The following is a 25235-nucleotide window of genomic DNA, read 5'->3' as shown; positions in this document are numbered from 1 at the left end:
GGGAACAGAGAATTATGAGTATATCATTGTGGTGTCTGGAATAAGCTAAAAGAACTACAGCAATGATGCAGGCACCTCCTGGTAAACGTCACACTGTGGCATCGCTGTGGTGGAGACTTCCTGCTGAGTATGATCCATTAAACGAAGAATTATCAAATCTAAATATACTAGTCTGAAGTGTTGCAATCATTTATATCACAGTTCAGGGTCAGATACTGTACATAACTTCAGAAAATCACACAACTGTGACTTCAGAGGACAGATGAGTTGTGCCCAGACTGATCGTTTCCATCACTTCACAAAACCTTTTTTTTTTTAAATTCAAAAGCATAAGCCTTGCTGACAGGCTTATACTTTCTTTCCTTAGTTACATTGTGACTTATTCTTGTATAAAAGGCTATGGGACAATGTACTTTTGAACATTTTGCACATACAACTTTCCAATTGCATTGTACTGAACAAAAAGACACAAGCTGGCACTGACAAAAGCAAACTGTTTAAACTTAAATCCATCTTTTATTGATGTTTATATTCATGGTCTGTAACATCACAATAGCATACTGGGAAGTTAGTACAGGAAGAAGGGATGGTCAATGCCCTGGATGTCTCATAAACCTCACCTTCTTTTAGCCTTCTCAAGGGTGGAGGTGAGTGGTTCATACATCACTCTCAATTGCACACCAGCTTATCGTTACCTCATTCTGTCTAGAAAATACAGCATGTTTATAGGAGCCAGAAAGCACTGGAATAAATAAAAACAAGTTTGGAATTCATCATAGCCATCATACATCTGTCAGTTCTAACAGTATGTATATGAGGAGTGACCAGAGACGACAGAAAGAGGTGGCAGAGTACTAGGGTTCATCCGCATCCTACAAAAAGCTCACAAGAGGAATGTCATGTCTGTCTTGTGCCGTTTTGACATTTTGTAGCCGTTTCCAAATCCTCGCCTCCCTTCTGGCGTCCTCAGTCACATTGACCCCGCCGGCCCCAAATTAACAGACAGGTTCAGGAGACAATATGCTTTGTAAAACTCTCTTTGCTTAACATATCCTCAAATCAAAGCAACAAGCCAGGTTCAAATCATTCAGGCATCACCAAACCTGCAAAGTCTCCTTCAAAAAAAAAAAAAAAAAAAAAAAAAAAAAAAAGTAAAAAGTCCTTCCATGTGAGTCTTGATCGTTTTTCTGGATGTGGAATATAATATCAAGTTTTGTTTTGTTTTTTTTGTTGTTGTAGTAGTAGTAGTTTGTTTTTTTTTCACCAAAAAGGAAGCCAAGAGAGCTTGTTCTGCCATTAAATGACTGATGAGGAGAGAATGTGATGCTGCAGTGCTGCTCGTATTCAGTCCATGCAGTGGAAATTACATTCAGAAAAATAAATGTTTCTCCCTCCTTCCCTCCCTTAACTCCTCTCCTAGCCCAGTGTCTGATATAGCTTAAACATAAACCTTAAACTGAGGGTTGTGTTCAGTGTGGTAAAATCTTATACAATGTTAAAGTCGGGAAATATGAGTTGTGAAATATAAGAGTCCACAATGGGAATGATTTCACTTCAGGAAGAATATCAAATCAGTGAAAAACTTTTTTTCCCTTTTTCTTTCTTTAATGATCAGTTGGATTTCAGTCTAATTAAAAGAAAAATATCCCGCCATCTATTTTTTCTCTGGGTTGTTTTTTTTACCATCACCTTTCCTCTCTAACATTGCGTTCCACCACACTGAACATGCCCACGTTATCCCCACCCGCCCAGTACATCTCCCTCTCACACACAAAATACACTCCTCCCTCAATCACAAAACATGCACAACTATAGAGATCCCACCCCTCCCACTCCCTCCACCACAAACAAAGAAAAAAAAAAAAACAATCATCCCATTAAAACAACGCAACTGCAAAAGAACTACACATTCAAGTACCTATTGTCATATGGCACCAAGAGCAAGTGTACCACAAGAACATTAACCAGCCACCAAACTCTTTTAGGCCTATTCTCTTTCAATACTGCCACTCAAGAAAGCACAATGAATTTACCATTGAATGATTGAAAAAAAAACAAAAGTGTATATTACAGTTGTGTATATATTCTAAATGCATCTACAGAAAAGAGTACACAGTCAAAGTATGTGTATCCACTTTTGTCTATGCACACATTTGTTTCAAAAAGACAGGAAGAGGTTTTTTCTGACAAATATTTGCCTCTGAGGTTTCATCATTTTTTAGTGCTCGGGTAGACAGAAATGAGACGGACTCCTGGTCAATCCAAGAGTCAAACTAGCGCTTTCCCAGCAACCGCCCTGTGCCTTTGAGGCAAAGTCTATGAAGGTAACTGTGGACAAATTAAGGACAGCAACCTAAGCTCTGGGGGCCTATTCTCTTCTGTCCTGCAGTCACCCTCCTTTGCTTCATACAGTGAAGCACCAAAAACCTACTTCTCTCTCCCACTCTGCTGTACAAGATGTATTTCCTGCTCCCCTTGTTATTTCCTTATCCGTCTGTAATAGGAGCCACAGCCACAGTACTCTGAAAAGCCATATATACCAAAAAACATTTAAAAAAAAAAAAAGAAAAAAAAAAGAGGACAAATGATGGAATTTTTTCAATCAAAACAAAAAGGGCATAATTTTTTTTTTTTTTGTTTGTTTTTTCCTTACACAAGGTATTTGAGAAACAGAAAAAGGCAAGTTGTAGCACAAGCAGGTTTGTGTGTTTACATGTGTTGAGAGAGAGAGAGAGAGGGAAGAAGAACATGAGGCTGGAATCCCTTTATCCCAAACCCTGTCTTTGGAACGCTGCTGTGTGGGAACACTGTGTGTGCAACTTGGAATTTTTATGTTTTAGTTTGTTTAAAGACACACAAACACACACTCACGCACACACTCACGCACACACACACACTCATTAGGCCACAACGAATACCATGGCTGGGAATTAAGATGAAACAAACAAATCAAAATATATATCTATGTATATATATATATTTATATATGAATTTAATATATATATATATAATTTCTATCTTTCTATCTCCTAAACAACAGCAGGCTCAAAAGCTTATGTTTCTGGCCATGTCTGCCAATGCAAATGACAGCTGAGTCTGTCATATGAAGAAACAGAGAAAGCGAAAAGAGAGAGAGACAGGCGAAAAGTGAGAAAACCGTTTGATAAAATCCTTTAAGAGACGAGAGGAAAGAAAGTGAGCGGGGACGTGCAAGAAGAGTCGTCACACTTGAGTTTAAACTGTTTTGTAATTCCTATCTGCAGCCAGGCACACAAGCCCATGTCCTGTTTTAGTCTGGACACAGTACGGAGGAGCCAAATTCTTTGCCAGACGGACCCGGTTCTCTCATGAGTGTTCCCCTTCTGTTCAGGTGTGCAGCCTCAGGCAGTGGAGCTCTCTGGTGGTGAATCTGAGGCTTTCATCCAAAGGTCTTTGGAAAGCGAGGACTTGGGAGTTCCATGAGGCTTTCTCCAGCGAGCCAGGTGCACGGGCAGGTTTAGTGTTGGGCCCTATTTGAGCACTAGTAATGCTCAGAAACCCAAGCTTGCCTGAACTGGACAGCGTAGCTTAAGGTGTGTGGAAATCACAGGCTTGTGTGGTCGATTGGCTACCAGTCAGGTGTAAGTAAAGTTCACACTTCAAAGAAATAATGCCAAAAAAATGCAGCCAACAAAGCACTAAAGTCCAATCAGTGTCTTACAAACATCCGTGAGTGGCTGGTTTGGTCATGGCTGGCTGTTATGAGGTCCTCCTCCTCTCTCAGTTCTGAGCAAGGCACCATGGAGCCCCAAAGTGTTCAGAGCAGGGCTGCTCCTGTGTCTCCGTCAATCCACAACAAAAACAACCACTACAAAGAAAGCAAGAAAACGAGGGGCAAGAGAAACTGTGCTTGTTTGCCTCTCCTATGTTGTATATACTGTATATGCAGTTCTCATTTCAGACCATTGATGCTTGTTCTCCCCTCCCCCCCATTTTGTTCTATAAAAAGAACCAACAAAATTTGTTTCGCAGTCCTCCACGTTGGGTGTGTTGTGTGTTTCTAAAACCAGGATTTCTGTTTTAATTGATCTCTCAGTGTGAGGAAAAAAAATTTAAAAAATCCCAGAGGAAATTAAAAGGTGACTATGGATGTGATCTTGTGTGGAAAAGTGGTCCTGTTTTTTTTTTTTTGGATCAGGCAGTTGTGCTGGACAGCTACCAGTGGTACTCCAAATCAGCTCCGCTCTGTAAGAGGAAAGCCACCAAGAGAAAAGGAAAAGACAATGAGAAGAGAAACAATGAAGAGGAAAGTAGAACATGGCAGGAAAGAGAGATATGGAAGAAAAAGAGAATATATGGAAAACAAGAGAACAGAGGGAGAGCAGGGTGACAGAAAGGGGAGAAAAACATAGGCACACCGTTATCAAATATAGAAACAAAATCTTTAGAGCAACATTCAATGATTTCGCTCCCCAACCAGCACTTCAAGGCGAGGTTTTCCTATAATCAACACAAGAAAATAACAAAATAAAGTTTAAAAAAACAAAACAGTTATAGCAGAGTAATCCTGGGCACACTTTCAACCCCAGTGTATAGGTCCTTTCTGCAAAAATACGCATCACAACAATTCCAAGGCCTTTGGCCTTATTGCAGGGAGTGACATAGAAACAGAGTCTGTTATATGCTTGCGTGCAGTTGAGGAAAGACTGACTGAGACAGCGATGCATGCGTGTAGGGCCAATGCATGCGTGTTTGTGTGCATGTGAGGTGAGAGAGGGGCTGACAGGACCAGAAACAACGACCATTCATCCTCATTGAACCTGGACAGTCATGTCTGCACACAGACGTCCATACACACACACGCCTTAAGCTCTAAATGGAGCTCAACATGCTAGAGTAGATCAGAGCAGGGAGTAGACACTGATGAAGGAGTGACAGGGGAATATGCGCAACAGGTCGCTACTTACATGCCTGTAAGAATGTGTGCCAGTGTGTGTAGGTGTGGTTGTATGTGTGTAGATGAGGGGTTGGAAGAAGGGAGGAGGGGTGTAACAGTTATTTATGTGATATATAATCACTTACCAAATGAAACAGGAGGGCTGCGTTAATCAGAGGGTGAACACACAGTTAGACAAATCGATACATCCCTTATCAATGTGTATGTGTTCAGGTGCGTATTTTACCACACACCATTTGCTAAGTATAATTTGATTATTATTTTAGTTTATTTATTTTTTCCTCCCCACTTTAGGAGAGAGCAAAGCTTGGTTTTTGTAAGTTAAAGGTGCCATCAGTAATTATGTTCTAACGTTTCCGCACATAATATATTTTACTATGTTGTTTTGCTGAATATGTTGCCCTGTCGGTTTACACAGGAGTAAAATAAATACTGCTGATAAAACTTTAAATGTGAGTTGTTTTTACTGCTGGTTGTAGTAGTGTAGCAACACCTCATCTGAGTCAGTTTGCACTCAGTGTAGATATGAATACTTGCCGGTGTAAAATTTAGTACATCTATCCATTGTTATTTAACACTGTTTTGACATGCTGCCTTGTTTTTTCTTTTTTCTCTGATGCACCATACCAGTAATAAAACAGGCATGAATCTTAACATTTGTCATTGAAAACTAGTGGGGGGGTTGTGGAGGAGCCCATCCCATATTTTACTAGTAGCACCTTTAATTTAAGAAAAACAATTTGCTGTTAACTGCTATATAATTATGTAACTTATGGTCCTCACCGGTTTAAAACTAACTTAAAATGATGAAAGTTAAATCTATTTAAAAGCCACTATGATCAAAATTTGGAAATGTATGATGTTAGCACCCCCAGGGTGACACTGTGGCATACAGCAATGCACATCCTGTTATCTTGCCCCCTTCCCACGGGGATTAGACTAGCATCACAGACAGCACCTTATTTTCTACAAACAAAAATTTCATCACAAGAATCTGAAAGATGTTATGGTCACATAGTGGCTTTAAGCAGAGTAGATAATATCCTTTTCATTTGGGTGTCAATATGTGCCTGTGCGCATAAGACAAATCATCACAGTAACTCTACGCCCTTACAGACAAGCCATGACAAAACTGAGGTGAACGTCACCTCACCTCCAACACAAGCTACCAAACAAGAGACCACAAACACACACACACACGCTGGACGTTATATAGTTGTGAGGACACTCATTGACAGAATGCATTCCCTAGCCCCTCATACTAACATTAACCATTACAAATAAATGCCTAACCCTAACCTAAGACTAATTCTAACCTGAACACAGACAGACACACAAGAACACACCAGACATAACAGCAAATAAACAACTGGACGCAGCTTTATAACGACACTGCAACGCTAATAATTCTTAAGACTGTCACAGTGGCATCTCAGTCTGCCATTCTGTCTTAGTCACATCTGATCCATTAGAAGAGGAAAAAAAAAAAAAAAAATCCCATTCACACTCTCGTATATCCACTGCAACAACAGAAACAGGACCACATGTCATTGGCTCCTTGTTTTATGCCATCATGTCAGAGAGTACATGTTTCTGTAAAAGTTGCCAGCACACAAGCGTGTATTTCCAAATCTGTGGGCAAGACTACAGCCTTAGACACAACTTGCTGTAGTATGACACCAACATTTGTTCCGTGCAGACTCCTTAGAGACTCAAATTAGTGGCTACAGGCTCAATATTCACCTCAAATAAAGGGAAAACTGGGTATTTTATTTGATACAAGATAGATAGAAACATGACTCTGTTTTTTATTTCCCGTTTCATAAGTATACTTAATTGTTTGTTGTCGACAACAAACATGGTTGCATGCGACAAAGTTAAACAACTAACTTCACTAGCGAAAGAGAAGAAGCCATGTATTTGGGTCTCTAGAACATACTGAGCGTAGGGACAGACAGCAAAGAAGAGGATAATGTTGCAGCAATGGTTTAAAAATTGATTTTAGTACTTTGCTTTGAAATTGGCAAAAAGCTGACAACAGCCACCGTCCTCAATGAGGGAGCAAGCTACAAACCTTCCAGGGCCACTTTTCAAGCGTACACAATGTAAGTGTTTGAAATTTTTTCATTAGGAGTAGTCCTTTCTGCAATCCATAGGCTCTTGTGTTGTGTGGTATTTGGCATAACCTACTGTCATTTTCTCTGGTTCAGATTTAGTTTAGTTTTTATCTACAGGTTGCGTGCATGACTGTGTGTGTGCGTGTGCGTGTGGTCCAAGTCTGTACCTTGTATTCTCAATATTTCTAACAACACAAAGCTGAAAGATGCAGAGCTACATCTGATGTCCAGCAGGAAAAATATGCTTGTAATTTTATAAACCATGGAGTCAACCTCACAAAGGGGAACACTGTTCTAGTACCAGTGGCATATACTTGTTTGGGATTGTACTGCATATTACTTTGGTGTCTTATAAATGCAGACTGCTCCAGACAGTGTTAGCTTCAGAATCCTTTGAGGTAGCTTTGTGTTAGGACAGAGAAAACAGAGAAGGAAAAGCAAAGACATAAACTAATAAAAGGATTCTTTGAAGCACAGGGAGAGCCCCACTTGGAGATATATCAGCATGAAAAAATTGAAGAGAATGCTTTCACCTGTGGAAACTGGATTTGGTAGAAGAGCAAAAATTCTCAGTTCTTTTGACAGAGCTGTGTTGCCATGCATGTATAACCCATCATGAGGGCTGGCAAGAAGGTGTGCATCATGCAGCGTTTAACATAATGGGAGGATGTGATTTCTCACAGCCATTTCTGAAGTCAATTTTAATACTTCATCTGCTATAGTTTTGAGTGTGAAAATAAATACAGTACACACAAATTCACCAGTCTGGTCCACCAGACGGGATGAATCAACATAAGAGTAAGAACTTTTCAGTCATCGCTGAAATTCATATGTGAAGGATAAACTTAACAAAAAAAGACAGCTGATATCTCAAATGAGTTCTGTGGCCGCAAGACTTCAGCATAAGGTTTGTGTGTGAGTTGTATCATTCATCCATCACAGTATGTGTGACACTCACCCCATCTTCCTCCCTGTATGGGTTCAGGCGGTTGTATACTGCTTCAATAACACTGCGTCTGCAGGAAGAATACAGATACAAAAATGTGATTAGATCTCTTGAGCTGTTGAAGTCAAACTATCGATCAAAATAACAACAGAGGGCGTATTGTGAAAAACAAGGCACAGTGAGGTGTAGTTGTGAAAAAATGCAAATAAAGGTCAATACCTGGGCAGAGTATACACACACCAGATAAATGGATTTTTTTACATTATCAGTTTAACATTGTCTCTGGTCTGGACCGTTGATCGCTTTTTGAAGCTTCTGGTCAGCAGAGACATGCATGGTTTGCCGAGGTTTTACATTCTCCTTGCACTTTCATAGTTCTATTCCAGATGGACTGGACTCCTGAGATGAAATAACACAGAGCATATCTTTGAGGGCAGTGGTCCTTACTTGCTGGCAAGGCCTCCCCCTGGTGGCAGAGGGGGCATGCCGCTGTCAGTGGACAGGTTCCGCATCACTGTTACCAGGTCCGGAAACCCCTCCTCCCCCGGCCGAGACAGCATCTCTAAAACAACACCAGGGAAATTGTTACACAAGTCAGTGTTAACAGCACTGCTGGTAGCCAAGAACAGCTGGAGAAAGATAGGAGAGGGTGAGGAGAACAGAGGAGAGAGACCAAAAATCTGACAAATGAAGGAGAAAGGAAGTGGAGATGGAAAGCATACAAGTGAATCTGTGGACATGAGAGCCTATCTCAGACAGAGAGGGGGAGGGAAATGGTGACAGAGAGAGGCCTGCAACTGAGATGAGAGTGGCATGAGGCCAGGTCAATGTTCAGCCAGAGCATTCCTCTCCCTCTTTCTCTTCTTCTCTCTCTCTGTTCCCCCTTTCTTTCTATCTCCCAGTATTAGACAGTACCTGAGGCCAAACATCTACTCGGCTTCACCCAAACAAAACTTTTGCTTAACTGCATTTTATCCTGCAATGTCAAAAGATTTTAATCCACTTTGGAGTGCCGATCAATCCATTCACCAAACATTAATTTACTGTATTCTACACATTATCTACCTCTTTGTTTTACCATATACATTACACAGTCTTACAGTGGATATTAAAAACTATCCCCCATATACTAGACCCGGGTTTTTCTATTCTGTGGATCAAGACAATAGTGGCACCCTTTTTACCTAGTTTCAGAGTTTAAGAATACATTTGTTATTTGGCCAAAATCTGAAATCAGCCATGGTATTAGGCAGACTAACAGTAGCAAGGGAAGGGAGCTGATATAACCAACAAAGACTAGAAAAGCTGCACTGTGTTTATCAGAGGGTCTCGTGCATCCTGAGGAAAAGAAATGGGATGTATCGAGAAAGAAAAGGACAGTAAGACAGGAGGAGAGCAGGGAATCCATCCAAACAAGACAGGGAATGTTTGAGCGAGAGAAGCGAGAGAAAGCTGTGTTTAGGGAGGGAAAGGGAGGAGAGGAGCAAACAGGGAATAAAGAGGCGAGATGCTTGCTGAAATGGAAAAGGAGGTCATGATGGTGTCATTCTTCTGCTGTGAGCCGGAGCTAACTTGGCTGGAGGTTAGACAATAGAGAGTGGCAGGGTCAGTCAGTCGAGAAAACACAGACAGATATGATACACTGTTTTCTGCTAGAGAAAGATCCTGTGTCTCCAAGAAAAACCTTTGCAGGGCGAAAGATAAAGACCTGTTTTTCCCCCAAGTGCACCTTTTTTAATATTAATTGGGTTTATGGGTAATTTATTGAGATTATAAATAAGAAGGTATACTCATAGCTGTTAGAAAAGCAAGCACCACATGACACTAACTCATGTGTTCCGCTCATTGTCAATTTTAATTTCTTTCATGACTAAAACAGTCATTTTGAGCCACTCAAAGGATCTGACTGTTTGAAACCGTGAAATTAAGCAACTAAAATTCATGATATTCAAGAACCTCATTTCACCTCGTTTGCTAATACGTAAACATTGTGTTGTTTTTTTTAATCCATCCTTTCTCACCTTCCACTCGAGACTCCAGGTATTTGTTGAGCTCAGCGTCTTTCCTCACAGCTTCCTCTGATACTTTGGGAGCGCTGGGCAAACACACTAACACAACACTCATGTTATCCCGACTCCCCTAAGATGGACGGGAAGAGAGAGGAACGAAGAAAGATCAGGTAAGAGAGGGAGTTACTGTGTAGTGCTTAAAGAAACAGTGATGATTTCCTAAGCACAAGCATGTACTACGACTCGCAACTGCAAAGCTGAGGCAGTGCTGATTACAGACAGCTAAATGTCAACATCAGGACATAAATATGCTAATCTAGATACAGTGCTGACGGAGAACTTCATGTATATTGAACATTTCTTCATCATACACTTCCCTTTGGAGCAGGGAATTCAAGTGGCCTTCTTGGTGGCACAATAATTCTAAAAGGTAATTTGTGGTAAACCGGTTTCTTGGAGGACTTGATTCTGCCAGATTCCACACATTTTAATCTCTATAAACCATTACCAAACAGAAACTATCACAGCAAAAAACAAAAACAAAAGTCACGCGGAAAAAAATAAAAAATGTGTACCCACCTTGTGCAGGCAGGTTTCCACCACTTCATTGCAGACTCTTTCCAGGTCATCAGACACCTCAAGCCTAGATTTCACAAATTCGCACAGCTCCTCATTGGACATGACATCCCAGATGCCATCACACGCCAGGATCACAAACTGATCCTGTTCCGGGGCCCGAACCATCTCAAACACTTCTGGTTCAGGGCTAACCAGCTGCTCTGTGGGGCCCTTCCCATTCACACACTTGTAATCATAGTCCCCCAAGGCTCTTGATACGGCCAGTGACCCATTTACCCTCTGAATCATCACTGAGCCACCAGCATTCTGGATGCGCTCTCTCTCGCGTGGGTTGCAAGGCTTGTGGTCATGTGTGGCGAAGCACACATGTGAATTGCGGTACAGAACAGCTCGAGAATCACCACAGTTAATGAAGAAAAAATGATCGGGTGACAGGAGGATTCCCACTGCTGTGGAACCACTACGGTCCATGCCATTTCGAAGGTCAGAGAAGCTGCGCATGTGCTCGTCAATCCTCAGGAAGCCTGTCCGGATCCCGGCTTTCACAGACTCTACTGTTGGAGGTACTGGTGCTGGAGGGTCACTGGTGGAACCATCTGAACCAGCCTGCAAGCCTTGTGTCCCCCTGGCCCCTAAGCTAGCACTGATTATGTGTTCCAGAAGATGCTTAGAGCAATAGGTGGCAACCCGCGAGCCAGCATGACCATCGTACACAGCAAAAAACGACCAGTCAGTCATACCAGGAGCAGGAAGTCCCAACACAGCTGTATGAGCATCTTCCATCTCCACCCGCCAGCCCTGCATGGAGCTCAGGCCGTAGCGCAGGCCATTGCCCTCACCATGCAAGTTGTGCTTCTCCGTCTTGGGTTTGTCCAGGAAAGCACCCATGGCTCTGCTCGAGTCCCACTGCTACCTGTGGGCAAGAAAAAAGAAGACAGACAGGAAAATGAAATGAAATCAAACAGTTCATTCACTGCAGACTTATACTATACTGACACATTAACAGAATCGTGACTTTGACAAAAATACAAACTACGCCCTCGTCTTTCCATTTTAAAAAGATGTTTAAAGCAAAAACAATCCAGACAAATGTTTTAGCTCCATATGCATAATTCAAGCCAAAAGGTTTGAAAGAATAAGTCCAAATGGACTTGGTTTTAAAACTGCACTCCACAGCTCTGGTGTGGGAACGTTTTGGTTTTAAGCCGAATGAGGGATGAGAGCCAGTGTTTCCCATACATAAGCTCTATTTTTTTGGCCTGCCCAGTTAGATAAAATCACTCAGTTTCAATCTAACGCCTTATTTCACACACTTTTCAAACTAACTAATTTTTGGATACACTCCTGTCTGAGTTGTGTGCACAACAGTAACTGAGTGGAGACTAGAGGCTTCTCTGTGCACAGCTGCCTGGCCTGCACAGTTGCACTCTCTGCATGAATCTCTGCATGCACATTGGTCATACAAAGCACCAACCGAAAACCACAAGTAAATTCTCAACCTGTGGGAAACAGGCCCATTAATGCAAACAAGTCAGTATGTCATATATATATATATATATATATAGGTTTCATTTTCAGGTTGTTGAATGAGACTGGTAACATAAATCAGGCTTCCATTCGAAATTGTGGTGGGGTTAGGGTTAGGGTTAGATTACAGATCTCAACTGAAACTCTGAGGGTCTGAAAATCTGAACCTTGCAAATATCCCACAGATTTGTAAGGAGTTGAACTTGGACTGCTGGAGTTAGGCATGTGTGTGTTTCTTTTACTGTTTACTTAATAGGCCTAAAGGAATAATTCAACCAAACAGAGATCATTGCTCATCATATCCAGAAATAACACAGCAGCTTTGGTTTATGCTTAAAGAGACTGAGGAGCAAGCTTAAAAGCTTGTTTGGACAGCCAGAACTCTCTACTAGAAGCATTAACAAACTCCACGAAGTGGTTGAGAGAATGTGTTATCTGTCCATAACTGCACCTACATTAGCTAAATGAACAGCAGCATCAAGCTGCTTGACAGCAGAGAGGAATTCTGTATCCAGCCTATGTTAATTGGTTACGTAATGTAAGAACATCATCTTATACAGTTTTATTGATTATGTAACTACTTAATGGCCTCTTAGCCTTGGAAATTGCCTTGTTAACTTATACCTTTTTTCTGAAAATATCAATAACTACTACTTACAAATAAGTTGTAGGCATACTCAAGGTTCCAGTCTCTTAATGTACATGTGGTTAAAGCTAAATGTTATATCTATATATATATATGCTATGTCTTTTTTTAAACATAACAACTGCCCGGTTTCCCATCTCATATTTCTGTTACTCCATGATTTAAAGTCAAAAGTAAAAAGGTAAAAAAATGAAACAAAAAATTACAACCTAGTAAACGATGAGAGGGAGTCAGTTACTTGAGGTGAAAAAAGTCATCCCCTACCGACATAAGAAATGTTGAGGATGCCCTTTTTAGACATGTCTCACGTTTGACAGAACAGATAAACTTCAATCTTAACTAATACCACTGCCTACATTGCCCACGTGACAGCTTGCACTTCACTCACATTTCACATGTATAATTGGAACTGTAAAGGTCTTCAGACATTTGCGTGCAAGTACATTATCCTATACTGGGCTGTGAGCACTGTAAAATCACTTGTAAAGAGAACAGCAGCGCTGTGGGTTAACGGATCCAGTGTAAGAGGTTTGAGGCTCTTCCTGTTGTGCTGCTGATGTGCTGCTTCAGCTACACAGCTGGTGTAGACAAAGCGTACAAGTCAAGTCCCAAATACATGACCTGACATTTGATAATGCTTTCAAATAAATTAACTTAGACTTGAGAGAAGCTGAAGTGAAAGGACATGAACTTTATTGAAATTACCTAGGCAGTATACATTTTAACTTTAGTTCCTGTTATTACATGTACATAACAAAGCTTTTTCCTCCAGTAATGTTTTTAGTTGACACATTATTAGTTTCCATTAGTGTGTGATGCACACAAACCAAGCCTGTGACAGGAGACTAACCAAAACAGTTGTACACAAGAACCAGATGTCTAGGACTGCAGGGCAGTAATTGATACACAATACAGTATCTAGCCTAGTCATATCAAAAGACCGCACATGCTATTTATTTTGAGTACATTTACTCTTAGAGACACCTACTGTAGCATTACCCACAACAGAGATGGTTTTGGCAACTGGTTGTGTGTGTGTGTGCGTCTGTTTAAAGATTTTCGTCAACTTGATAGTGTCACAACTGTGCAAGATACAGTCATGAAACTTTACAGCTGTGTAGTTCAGATCAAAAAAAAGTTCGGAAATTTGAGTGATCTGACCCATAACTACTGACTTCTCGTCAGAACATCAACATGTTGATGGGCATCACAGCTGGTGTGATCCTATCACAAGACGGTCTTTAGTTTAACTTAATAATGCTAATACAAACTCTTTGTAAAATGGCAAAAATTTATCTGGAGGTTGCTTCAGACCGATTCAGCAGAGCATATCAAATATGAATACTTTCCCCAAAGATTTAAAAAATGTCAGTCACTAGAAAACTATCGTATCATCACTTGGAAAACTGCCTGTGCAAAAATCCATTTTGTTCACTCTACTGTAGCAACAAAATCTCAAAGAAGATAATACAATAACAACAATAATAATAATAATAATAATCATCCCTATTCATTTTGATGAGATACAAAAGGATGTGTTTTATTTTGCACATCAGCAGACGAACACACACACAGACGCACACTTGGCAACTGATCACATATCAAAGGGTTGAGAAGCATCACTAGTCCAAACCACTTGAATTATTACCTTGACAACAAATACATTCACACACGCATTCAAATTATTGAGAGAATATCAAAGCCATGTACGCAATCACCAAACCAAATGATCTGCTCTTTCACCTGTGCAGCAATCACACACTGCACCGTGGCGCGCTATTTTAAGGCTCGTAATAAGTCATCAACAACACAGAGCTAAAATAAGCACCATACCCTGATGGTGTTGCATTAAAAAATAAATAACAACATACATAACTAAGCAGTGATGTAAGCTCTGAGAACTTTGGGGAGTGATATCACCCAGAGTCTGATGTCTCCATGGTTACACAGCTTGGAGTGGCAGCTGAGTGGTTGCCATGGCAACAGAAGCAGTAAGATACTGGTGGTTGCAGCATGCGACAAAAGGACTGCACAGCCATGCAGCTGTGTGTGTAGATGTGCGTTTGCGTACATTTGTGTGACCATTTTTATGGAGTGCACATGGGGGTTAGATTAGGTTTCAACAAAAGGTGGCAAAACCAACCCCGCTCTGATTTACTCATTCACAAAACAACTGTTTCTCTCACATCTTACACGGCACACATGGCAAGATGGAGTGAATGGTTGATGCTCTTTGAGAGCCAAAGTTGAAAGCTGGCAAACAGAGAGGCCCACAACACCCACAGGTCTGAGACTTCAGACAAGCAGGGCAGCTTTAACATGCTAACTTAATTTAACAGTCAGCTGCTGATGGGATACACGCAGAGCCAGATTAGCTTGTCAAACATGGACTACACACAACAGGAAACTACCACTCTCTCTGTCCTGACTTTTGTTTGGTGACATTCAGTGAAGAACATGTAATAGAAAAGCATACATATACATTTCACATCAGCATCATGACAGTACAGTTGTATTGTATTTGGTGGGGAAACAACACATGACAGGTGTGTTTGAATGAATTAACCACAATTGGATCACAATGCAATGACTCAACATGATACCTTGTGAACAGGCTACTAGGAAATGCAGCATGGTGTTTAGAGGTGCTGCTCCTGAGTTAAAATTCTCAGCAATCTATTACTAATCTGTAGTAATCAGTCAGGGCCCAGTAGTCAAACTGGCTGGCTCATTTTGGAGTTTAGCGGCGAGTATGGCTGAATGTAACTTGTGCCCTTTATGGAAAACAGTGCTCTGTCTAAATCATCCACTATGCAATGTCGCTGTCTAGTGTTGCATGAATGTCTAGTCAAAATTATTAAATCCAGTGACGTGGACTCAAATTACCCCACAATGCAAGGCAATAAGTAGTACCAAATCGATGGTCACCACCTCAGGAGTTAACTGGATAAATGGAATGACTGGAGAAGTTTTTTTCTTATCTGACACACAATATTCTCCACTACAAAGAATTCCCTATATAGTTAGCAGTAGTGAATAAGTGAACAATTTAGTTAGTAAACTACTGAGTGATTCTATCAGTAGTCAGTTGACAATGAAGGGAGCTTCATGCAGCTGAGAATTTCCCTCAGTGCTAAAAACAAATATTTGAATGATAAAAAAAAAAAAAAAAAAATCAGTGGCTCCATTCAAAGTGATTCAGTTCCACTTTGCAGTTTACATCTTTAGTTAAAAAAGCCAATACTGAGAGTACAGGGTAAATTTTTAAATGATCAGTTTCTACTAATGTGCTTATATTGCCATTTATGCAGAGGATCATGTTTCCATTGAGTAAATGTCCATTATCCACATCCGTATTTGAAAGAGTAAAAAGGTATCTGGAACAGCTGGTGTAATGCACTATCCTCAGTTATGATAAAGACTGTAGCTAAAATGAAATCAGTTTTACCCCTCAGTGAGGCTTTCTGACTTTTTTACAAATTAGAGAGGTGGAACACACAGGCAGAGGATATCTCAGATCCTCGTCTTTGATGACTCATCATTGAAGCCGCATCAGAAACAGTCAATTTCCCGGAACAAGTGCTCTTTGAACAGACAGCTTCAGCCATCTTCAGAGCAGTGGCGTCAGGGAAGCTAGGGCCGTCACTTGTCCAGACTGGAGTCCATCAGAATATAGCCAAAGAGGAGGTAAATGTGTCATGTTATACTGGACTGTGAGTGGGTTCCCAGCAACAAGAAGAGTATGTGTACTTGTATATACCTGCTTTCTCTATCTAGAAACCTGGCCTGCTTTCAATTTGACTCCCAGGCCTAAAAAGTTGAGAAACAGTGAGATGCAGTGGTGCGGAGGAAGGCATGGGGATGAAGAGCATGTCATTGCATGGTTCATTTACCATGTATTCAATGGTTTAAAAGTAATCTATTCCAATAAGTCATACTGTTTTAACATATGTTTTCATATTAACACAGAGGGATAAAATGTATTCAGATGATTCAAAGAAACTGCTTTAACCTCAGCCACACTTAAGCAGTTAAAGCAGTCCAGATTCTTATATCCGGCTGAAATCACTGATAGAGTCACACTCAAAATGTATGTTTATCTTGATCACAAATGTCCTTATCTAAGTGGATAATAATAACCCTTTGGTAAGAAAGTTTGTTAGCATATCTTTAATGCAACAAAGAAAACATGATAAAAGGCTACAAAAAGATTTTGTAAATTACATTATCATGGATAATTATACTCCTGATTTCATGTACTGGTATCATTTAGATCACCAGTATAAACAGGGAAAGTTTATGCTGGCTAATTCTAAAAATGAAAACAGTGTTATCAAAAAAGTCCATCTGAAAGTCCAGTCTTTTCTTGTTCAGACATATGCACAGTTAATCCATCTCTCCCTCTTGGCCCTTGACAAACTTATTTATCAGTTATTTTGAGCTTGCCAGTTAACACCATATCTGAGCATACATCTGTGTGTGATTTGATTCAGTCAAGAGCCACAAGCCAAAAGTGTATAGATAAATGTCTTTGGACAGGCCGATAGGCTCACAGCAGTCATTGGCTAAAACAGCATGGCTAGTGCAGGATTTCACATCAAGGTGCCAACACAAACATGCCACTGATGATGCTGCCATTTCTGGAACACACCGTCACACAAATACACTGCAAAACACACAGCCGCACACACACAGCCGCGCACACACACACACACACACACACACCCCAACCAACAACAACAACCCAATAAAACTACCCACAACAAGCCAATAAAACAACTTAATTCCCATACTGGTGTTTCACTGGATCCAAATACAAACCACGAAGAAGCTTTGTTATTAATTACATTAGACATTGCTATGTACATTGACAGCAAATAATGGAATAATAATTTATATTTACACCACAGGAACTGGCAAAAACTAAATTGTTCTCCTGCCCTTGTATTCAATGCATATACCAGAATAAACTAAAAAAAACAAAACAGCTCCACATGTGAGTCGCACCTGTTGCAAATATTCTATTTAGAAAATAGAGAGACAACTTACCAACAGTCAATCACGTTTCACTGTGGCATGCATTGATACGTGCAATTATTAGCAAATAATCCTATAAATTCCTGACCATCATAAAATCAAAACAAGAACGTATTTAGATATAATGTGAAGGGTGCAAATCTGTTAAATCACATGAATAGACTTATGAACATCATTCACCAAATGTTGCCATGCCATTCGCTCATTATGCCACTTAATTCTTTTAATTATAAAGTGACAAGTTAATTCTAATGATATATTAGAAAATTGTCAAGCAAAGTACGAGAGTAACAACTAACAGTCACTTAACAAAATGGGACCCTGGTGTGTTAATAACTGGCGCAACATCAGCAGGGCCGTTGATATCATTATCAGCACCATCAACGCCAAGATACGTACTAATATACTTTTATCGTTATGATCCATAATTCATGTTAACTAGTTCGGAGTCGAATGAAAATAAGGCCACTTATGTTGGCAGCTAAGCAGCTAGCGAAGTTAACAGTTGTCAAAGTGTTATCTACACGTTAGCGGGTGACTAGCTTATGTTAATATATTTACTAGAAACTTTGCTGAATCCCAGTAACAGGCGTTACTTACTTTGTAGGATAGGAAGTATCTCTTTCAGCCCTTCTTCTTGTGGCTTCAGGATCAGGTATGTTTAAGTGTCCAGGCTTTTTGTGATAGGCTTAACTCCCGTTAATGTTAGCCACTTTCGTTCCTCGGCCCCTGCTCGTCAGCTAGCTTTGATTAAGCTAGCCAGCATTTCACACGGTCAGTTCTCCTTTCAGCATGTCTCTGCATCGGAACAAGGCTTTTATATACATGTTTGGCACTGCACACCCAGGGAGCACCAAATAAATAATAGTCACGTATGCTGCCGGTTGAAAAGAAAAACACTCGTTTTGCACGCCTAGCTAATCTTGGCTAAAGCTAAATGTATGAGGCAGATGACGTTCTTTTTCAACATCCAGTTTGGGGGAGAGGCCATCCTTTTGCTCTCTTCTGTGATTGGACAGTCGATGATCCGAAGCCGAGACATGATTGGTCAAATAATCAGTCAGTCAGACCTCAACTCTGAGAGACTGTAAACAATAAAAAATCAAGTTGTTTGAATGGTGTTTGTCTTTTATGTACACACATACCCATTAGTGTGTGAGTAGTATTTCACTGATGCTCAGAGAGTCGAGCTCGTCTTAAGTAATTGAGGTATAGTTATCTAGTTTAGTCTAGAGGCTCCCGCCCACAGGTCAGCTGCCTCCAAAAGGTCATCAAAGGGGTTGTGAGATGATCAGATGCAAGTAATTTTTTGGGAATTTTCTATTATCTTGTGTTGTTGTTATGTTATGTTGTATTTTATGAACTTATTATATTTTTCTTAATGTAAAATCTTTGAAGTTCTTAATGTTAAAATTTGAATCTGAAAAGTAACTAGAAGCTAAAGGGGTTAGGGTTAGGGTTTCCCCCTGAAACTTAGTGGGATCCAAGTATAAAGTGGCATAAAAAAAACTTCTAAAGTACAGTACAAGTACCTTAAGTACAATACTTGGGTGTAAAACTGCATCCTATTTAGATTCTGCCAGTTCATTGCCATTGTAACTCTTAGATGAAGCAGATTACTCAGGGCAGACTATAAAACACTGGAGGGATATACTATTTTATATATTTATATGGCTAGACATTTCTTCTGATGCTCAAATGGATCTTCATCTCTCCATCTTCATGGGCATGATTCACTGCAATCATAAGTTCTACTCCTTGCTCAGGTGGTATTATGATGCCTAGTGTGCTCCTGTGTGGCTCACAGTCGAGCAAGTTTTCCCCACAAAATCATTATTCTTTATTTCTTGTACAATAGAGGAACAGCAACGTTCTGCTGTTTGCAACTGAACATATCTTCTCTGCCTTATAACAGAGGAATTACTGGGGCAGAAAGGTATGTCAAGCTTTCACTGCAGTGGGATTACTTTGTTTGGATTTTGTGTTGCAATAAATTTTATATGTATTTTCAAGTCAAAAGACACCAAACCACTCATTTTAATGTCCTTCTTCTGTATATAATATGCTAAGCATGATATCATCATGTTGGTGCCTGTGTGTCTGTGCATTTATAAATTGTTCAAAACACTTATACCATTAATAATGTATGTGATCATTTAGTGAGTATGTATAAGCGCTCAATATCAAAAATGTAAATTTAGTAAAGTTTATTTATATAGCACCTTTCACAGATATGAGTCACAAAGTGTTTTACAGAGCCATAAACAATTCAAATCAGGATTGCATATGCTCATACAGTATCCAGTAAAATACATAAGAAGCAGACCTGATACGCACAGATTACCCAAAAGCCTGTTTAAACAGATAAGTTGTTAGCTGTTTTCTGAATGACTCCACAGAATCAGCAAACATTAGAGGTGCAGGTAGAGAATTCCACAACTTAGGTGACATGGCCACAAAAGCTCGATCACAAATCTTCAAAGGGGTGCGTGGGACAGATAGTAAATTGAACTTACTTGAACGAAAGAGTGAGCTGATGAGTAAAATATTCAGGGGCTTGATGGTGGAGTGCTCTGCATGTAAGAATGAGAATTTTGAACTGAATTCTGTATGTAACAGGGAGTAAGTGAAGGAAAGTGAGTATGCGTGTAATATGAGACCATCTATTTGACCTATTAAGAAGTCTGGGGGCGGCATTCTGCATTGCTTACAGACGATCCAGGGTAGATTTACAAAGAGAGGAGAAAAGTGCATTACAGTAATCAATACTTGAAGAAATAAAAGCATGTATGAGCATTTCTAATTCTGAATTTGAAACTATAAATCTCATTTTACTGATGTTTCTTAGGTGGGGAAAACAAGATCTGGTCAACTTCTTAACACGGGTTGGTGAAATTATAACCCCTAAATGACATAGGTAAGAGTGGGAAGCTGAGGAAAGAAGCCCTATACTTTGCTTGATCATGAGAACAATCTTTTCTGGATCACTAATCAAAACCTCTGCCTTGTCAGTGTTGAGCTGTCAGGAGTTTTCTACTGTCCAATCCCTGATTGTTTTGTAACAGTCTAGGACCTTGGTTAACCTAAAAGCCACACTAGGCTTGAATGAGAAATGGAATTGGAAGTCGTCTCCAAATAAATGATGTGCAATATTGAATCAACTTATAGTCTCACCCAAGGGCAGCAAATATAGAAAGATAAATACAAGAATAACAGAGGACCCAGAACTGAACCCTGTGAGACCCCACAAGACAGCAGAGAGGAGGAAGTTTTACTTCTACTGGTTTAGGAAGTTTTTTTTCTATGCAAAATTTTTATTTATCACTTATTATCAGCATTCAGTGTTCACATCACATTGTTTATTATCATTATTATTATTGTAGTAGTAGTAGTACTCAAGCAATACACCATATCATATATTGTCAAGCAGTACATGACATGGTGTATTATACAACGCTGATACATTTAAGTATAATTGATTAGGAAACATGAAGAGATGGGAATTTGATATGATACTAAAATTACGTTATGGGAATCATTGAGTGTTATGAGAGTCCTTCTCCACTGCAGTATGTGTGCTTGATAGCTCCAGCAGTAAGACAAAGCCCAGCTGTGGCTTGCAGACCAGGACTAAATGTATGTTTTTCTAAAGAGGGGAAGTCTTGAGGGGCATATGACTTAATATCTGCAAGCCGTAAACTATGTTATATATACAGTATAGTACTATTTATTGCTTGCTTCTATTTGTACCGTGTAGGCTTAATTGAGAACTAACATTGCCCGGCCCTCGTTCCAGGACACATCCTGTAACTGCCTGTCTACTGAATGATTGCAGAGTGAAAAATTAACCACCCTCTTTCCCTCGGCTTAGTTATGGAATCCAAACCTACTAAAATAATATTATTCCTAGTTTTCCACATGTGGACCTATTCAGTATTCACTTCTTTTCAGAATGACACTTTAAGATGCAGATTTTCAGGTGAGCAACACTTATGTGCATCGTCATTCATGTGCTCCATATAATAGCTTAATTTACTGATGGGTTGAAAATTCCTGCATACGACACTTGTTTATTTGTCCCCTAGACATCATATAAATAAGTTAGACAGGCATATAGACAGGGTTTTTGTTGAAGGAAACTGTGTAAAATACTAAATAGAGGGTTTTTATTTATAATTTTTTTCAGACACATCAGCACAAGTTAGCAATATAAACATTGAGTTAAGTACTACTTATTTGTATATTATATGTGAAGGAGACACAAACAGCTAGCCTTGGCCTTCGCTGCTTTTTCTCTGCTTATATGAAATCACTCCATGTCTGATTCTCTCTGCAGAGTGCTGCAATCACGCCTTGCCTTGCCCTCCACTCTTCAAACACAAGAGCACTTGAAAAGCTGATTTCCTGCTCCTCAGAGGGAGCAGGTTTCTTTTGTCAACTGAGGAGCCAGGTCAAAACAATAATTGTTGGCAAATCGTGCCTGAAAATATACAACGCTAATTTGATTTACATGTCATTTTCATAAGTCTGCTCTCCAAGCCTCCTTAACAGCTCGCAGTGTTATGTTAGGGCTTTGTCGAATGTTTATTAGGGCAAATCAATTTCATTTCCCGGGTATAGTGTATTGAGTGTATGTGCTTGTTTGTGTCTGTGAGAGGGAGAAGAAAAAGAAAATGTACACTTACACATACATATATTAATGCATGTTATGTGAGGGGGCAAGCTGCTCCCCCTGCTTAATGGGATTAGAGTCATTAACCAACTGTTTAATAAATGGGAGAGGACCTCTCTCTCCTGCTTTGTCTCCAACTCTCTCCTTTTGTCTCTCACTCTCTCTCTCTGCCTCACTCTCTACCATTTCTCCCTCTCCTTCTCTCTCTCTCTGTCTCTGATCCCTAATCAGTGAGACAGCCTAGAAGTGCCTCGGGGCTGAATACGAATGAGCACAGCTGCCCAATGCGGATTACTACCACACAGGCTTGTGCTCAATGTACAAATTCACACGCACACACACACACACACACACACACACACACACACACCTACACACACACACACACACACACACACACACACACACACACACACACACACATATATGCAGAGAAAACAGCGCATGTAAACGTAGTAGGCAATGTGTGGACATATGTCATTCACATGCATGCCCAACACTTGCTGACACATGTATTTTATGAGCATATGTCATAGTATGAATATATCTCACACGTACACACACACACACATGCACAGAAAGCCACGCACAAACTGTTCTGATCACACGCCTGTAACGTCCAGTAGCAGACATATGCTGAGACACACCCACTACTTTTAGTGTGTCACAGTAACATGTGTGTATATGGCCTGTATATTAATGTCAGGGGGGCATGTGCTGCAGCCATATGTTGCCAGACATCAGCATGTGACACTGTGGGACCAGATCTACTTTGAAAAAACAAATGAGATGATTGTCGTCATGGTGAAAGTTGATAAAGAGTACTGGACATGATAATGTACTACTGGAATAATCTCAGGTTGTGTATACTTGGCGTCTCTGCATTTTCATGTAATTCACAAATATTTTTATAATTATGATAATGAAATATTCCTCCTTTATTTTACTCTTGTGATAATGTTGGCCTTGTTGTCTCTCATTCTATGATATATTTGAACTCAAACACTAGTTACACTACAATAGGAGCTGAAGTTGATGATTTTAATCTTTGAGCCAGAAGCTGCAATATACAACCACTGTCATTATGCCTTGATCAAAGATATCTCAACAGTAGGTAAAGAAGGAACATCAATCTATTTCCCTTCCCAGATTTCTCCTGATAGTCTAGAATTGAACCAATAAACTTGCAGACACCAGTCTGCCTCTGTAAACTTCAGGCTGCAGTGGCTTAAAGACCTACCAGGATACAGAATCCCATGCGGTGCAGTAAGGTTTAAGTGTAATTACAGTGCTGTTAAAATGCCCTGCTATAGAAAGGTTGGCTTGGATGGTAAATTAGAGCCTTGCCTGAGTGCGCCCACTATGCTGGGTCAGAGATGAATGGCTGTTGTGGATCATCAGCAATATCACACCCCCATCTAGTGGGAGAGATGGGTACAGCTGCCAAACATATGGGATAGGTAAGGTGGAAACAAGAGAAAGGGACGGAGAGGAAGATGTTAATGGGGACAAAGACCAGTTATCTGGTTGTTAGAGAGCTGTCTGATACCAGATGTTTGCAACAATCATCCCCTCGAAAGATTTACTCTCCACTGGATTTTAAATCCTCTGGTGAATGGACATGTGTGTGTGCACAACAGGACACTCAAACTTTCAATTTCACTATGTCCAGTCATAGGTTCAAGTACTTCATTATAAACAAGTGGACATGAATTAGAAAGACCCTGCAGGAGGGTATGTATGTCTACACACCACAGTGTCCCTGAACATATTTCACTTGTTAAAGTGGAAAGCTGTTTGCACTAGTATTTAGTCATGACACTAAACTGGTCCTCTAATCTACTAAAACCCTCCCGGATATGAGTGTGATATATTTTACACATTATATACTTCAAGGTACTCTGTGCTTAGTTCAAATCCTTTATTTTCTCCCTCTGTACTAAAATGGCTTCCAGCTGGTTCATTTTGCCATTACAGTCATGATATACGCACATTTCGAAAAATATCTGTGGGGGTCTGACAACATCTTGGCCAGTGCACAGCACCAGTGGCAAGAATAACCTGAATAGCTATTGAAATGGCAATAAACTGATTGATTTACTGTGTGAGCTGTATGCCAAGGTGACCCAGGAAACTCATACATGCAATCTTTATTTTCTCTCTGTGATCTCTCAGTGATCTCTCTTTGACTGATATCGGGAGAATAGTTCAGCTGGAAGAAATCGTTTAACAAAGCAAGGACGATCTTCTCCCTGAGCAGGCAGAGAGAAGGCAACCACCTCTGCTCCTGCATTTACTTCATCCTCATCTTCATCATCTGTCTCAGCTCTTTCTCTGTCAGCATTTCAGCTCGGTGTCACGTGGACCTCAACCCAAGCGAACACACCAAGGTAGATTTGATTTTGGCTGTTTAAGATGCTCTTCAAATTGAAGGTTCGAAGAAATAGAAAAGAGAAAAGAAAACAATGAATGGAGAAAGTAAGTGTATTGAGGCGGTGACATCAGACTGGAGGATGGAGCTCACAAAGAGAAACAATCTATTTTTTGTCATTGTATATAACCTGTGTGTCATCTCTACACATTCACCTCACTGAAATATTTTGTGTAAAGACTGTAGCAGATAATGTCTAATGTCCTTGCTCGAGCTGCACAAGAATTAGAAATATTTCTCCTCAACAATTTCAATAAATCCGAGTTCAACATAAATGTTGTTTTGGAAATTGCCGTAACTTAACCTAATTCTGTTCTGTGAGATAACTGTCATTT

General features: G+C 40.1%; 1 protein-coding gene across 2 annotated transcripts; it reads right to left on the bottom strand.

Moving 5' to 3' along the window:
- Positions 1-491: 491 nt before the first annotated feature.
- Positions 492-18765, bottom strand: ppm1ba (protein phosphatase, Mg2+/Mn2+ dependent, 1Ba). 2 transcript variants are annotated; one of them, XM_056395186.1, is made up of 7 exons: positions 18398-18765; positions 10588-11500; positions 10021-10138; positions 8447-8561; positions 8012-8069; positions 5062-5078; positions 492-4224 (listed from the first exon to the last, which is right to left on the bottom strand). In XM_056395186.1, coding segments are annotated over exons 2-7 (1197 nt in total). In that variant the 5' UTR covers positions 11476-11500; positions 18398-18765; the 3' UTR covers positions 492-4223. The 2 variants fall into 2 exon arrangements, with proteins under 2 accessions (XP_056251161.1, XP_056251160.1); XM_056395185.1 differs by lacking the exon at positions 5062-5078.
- Positions 18766-25235: the final 6470 nt, after the last annotated feature.

Source organism: Seriola aureovittata, chromosome 14 (assembly GCF_021018895.1).
Source record: "Seriola aureovittata isolate HTS-2021-v1 ecotype China chromosome 14, ASM2101889v1, whole genome shotgun sequence".
NCBI classification, from domain to species: Eukaryota; Metazoa; Chordata; class Actinopteri; order Carangiformes; family Carangidae; genus Seriola; species Seriola aureovittata.
This window is presented reverse-complemented; position numbering and strand designations above follow the sequence as displayed.

Coding starts and splice junctions, on each gene's coding strand:
- ppm1ba (XM_056395185.1), bottom strand. CDS start 11,475: ATGGGTGCTTTCCTGGACAAACCCAAGACGGAGAAGCACAACTTGCAT. Junction 10,139..10,587: donor TGGAAACCTGCCTGCACAAG/GTGGGTACACAT, acceptor CGTCCATCTTAG/GGGAGTCGGGATAACATGAG. Junction 8,562..10,020: donor CCTGGAGTCTCGAGTGGAAG/GTGAGAAAGGAT, acceptor GTGTTGTTTTAG/AGATGCTGTCTCGGCCGGGG.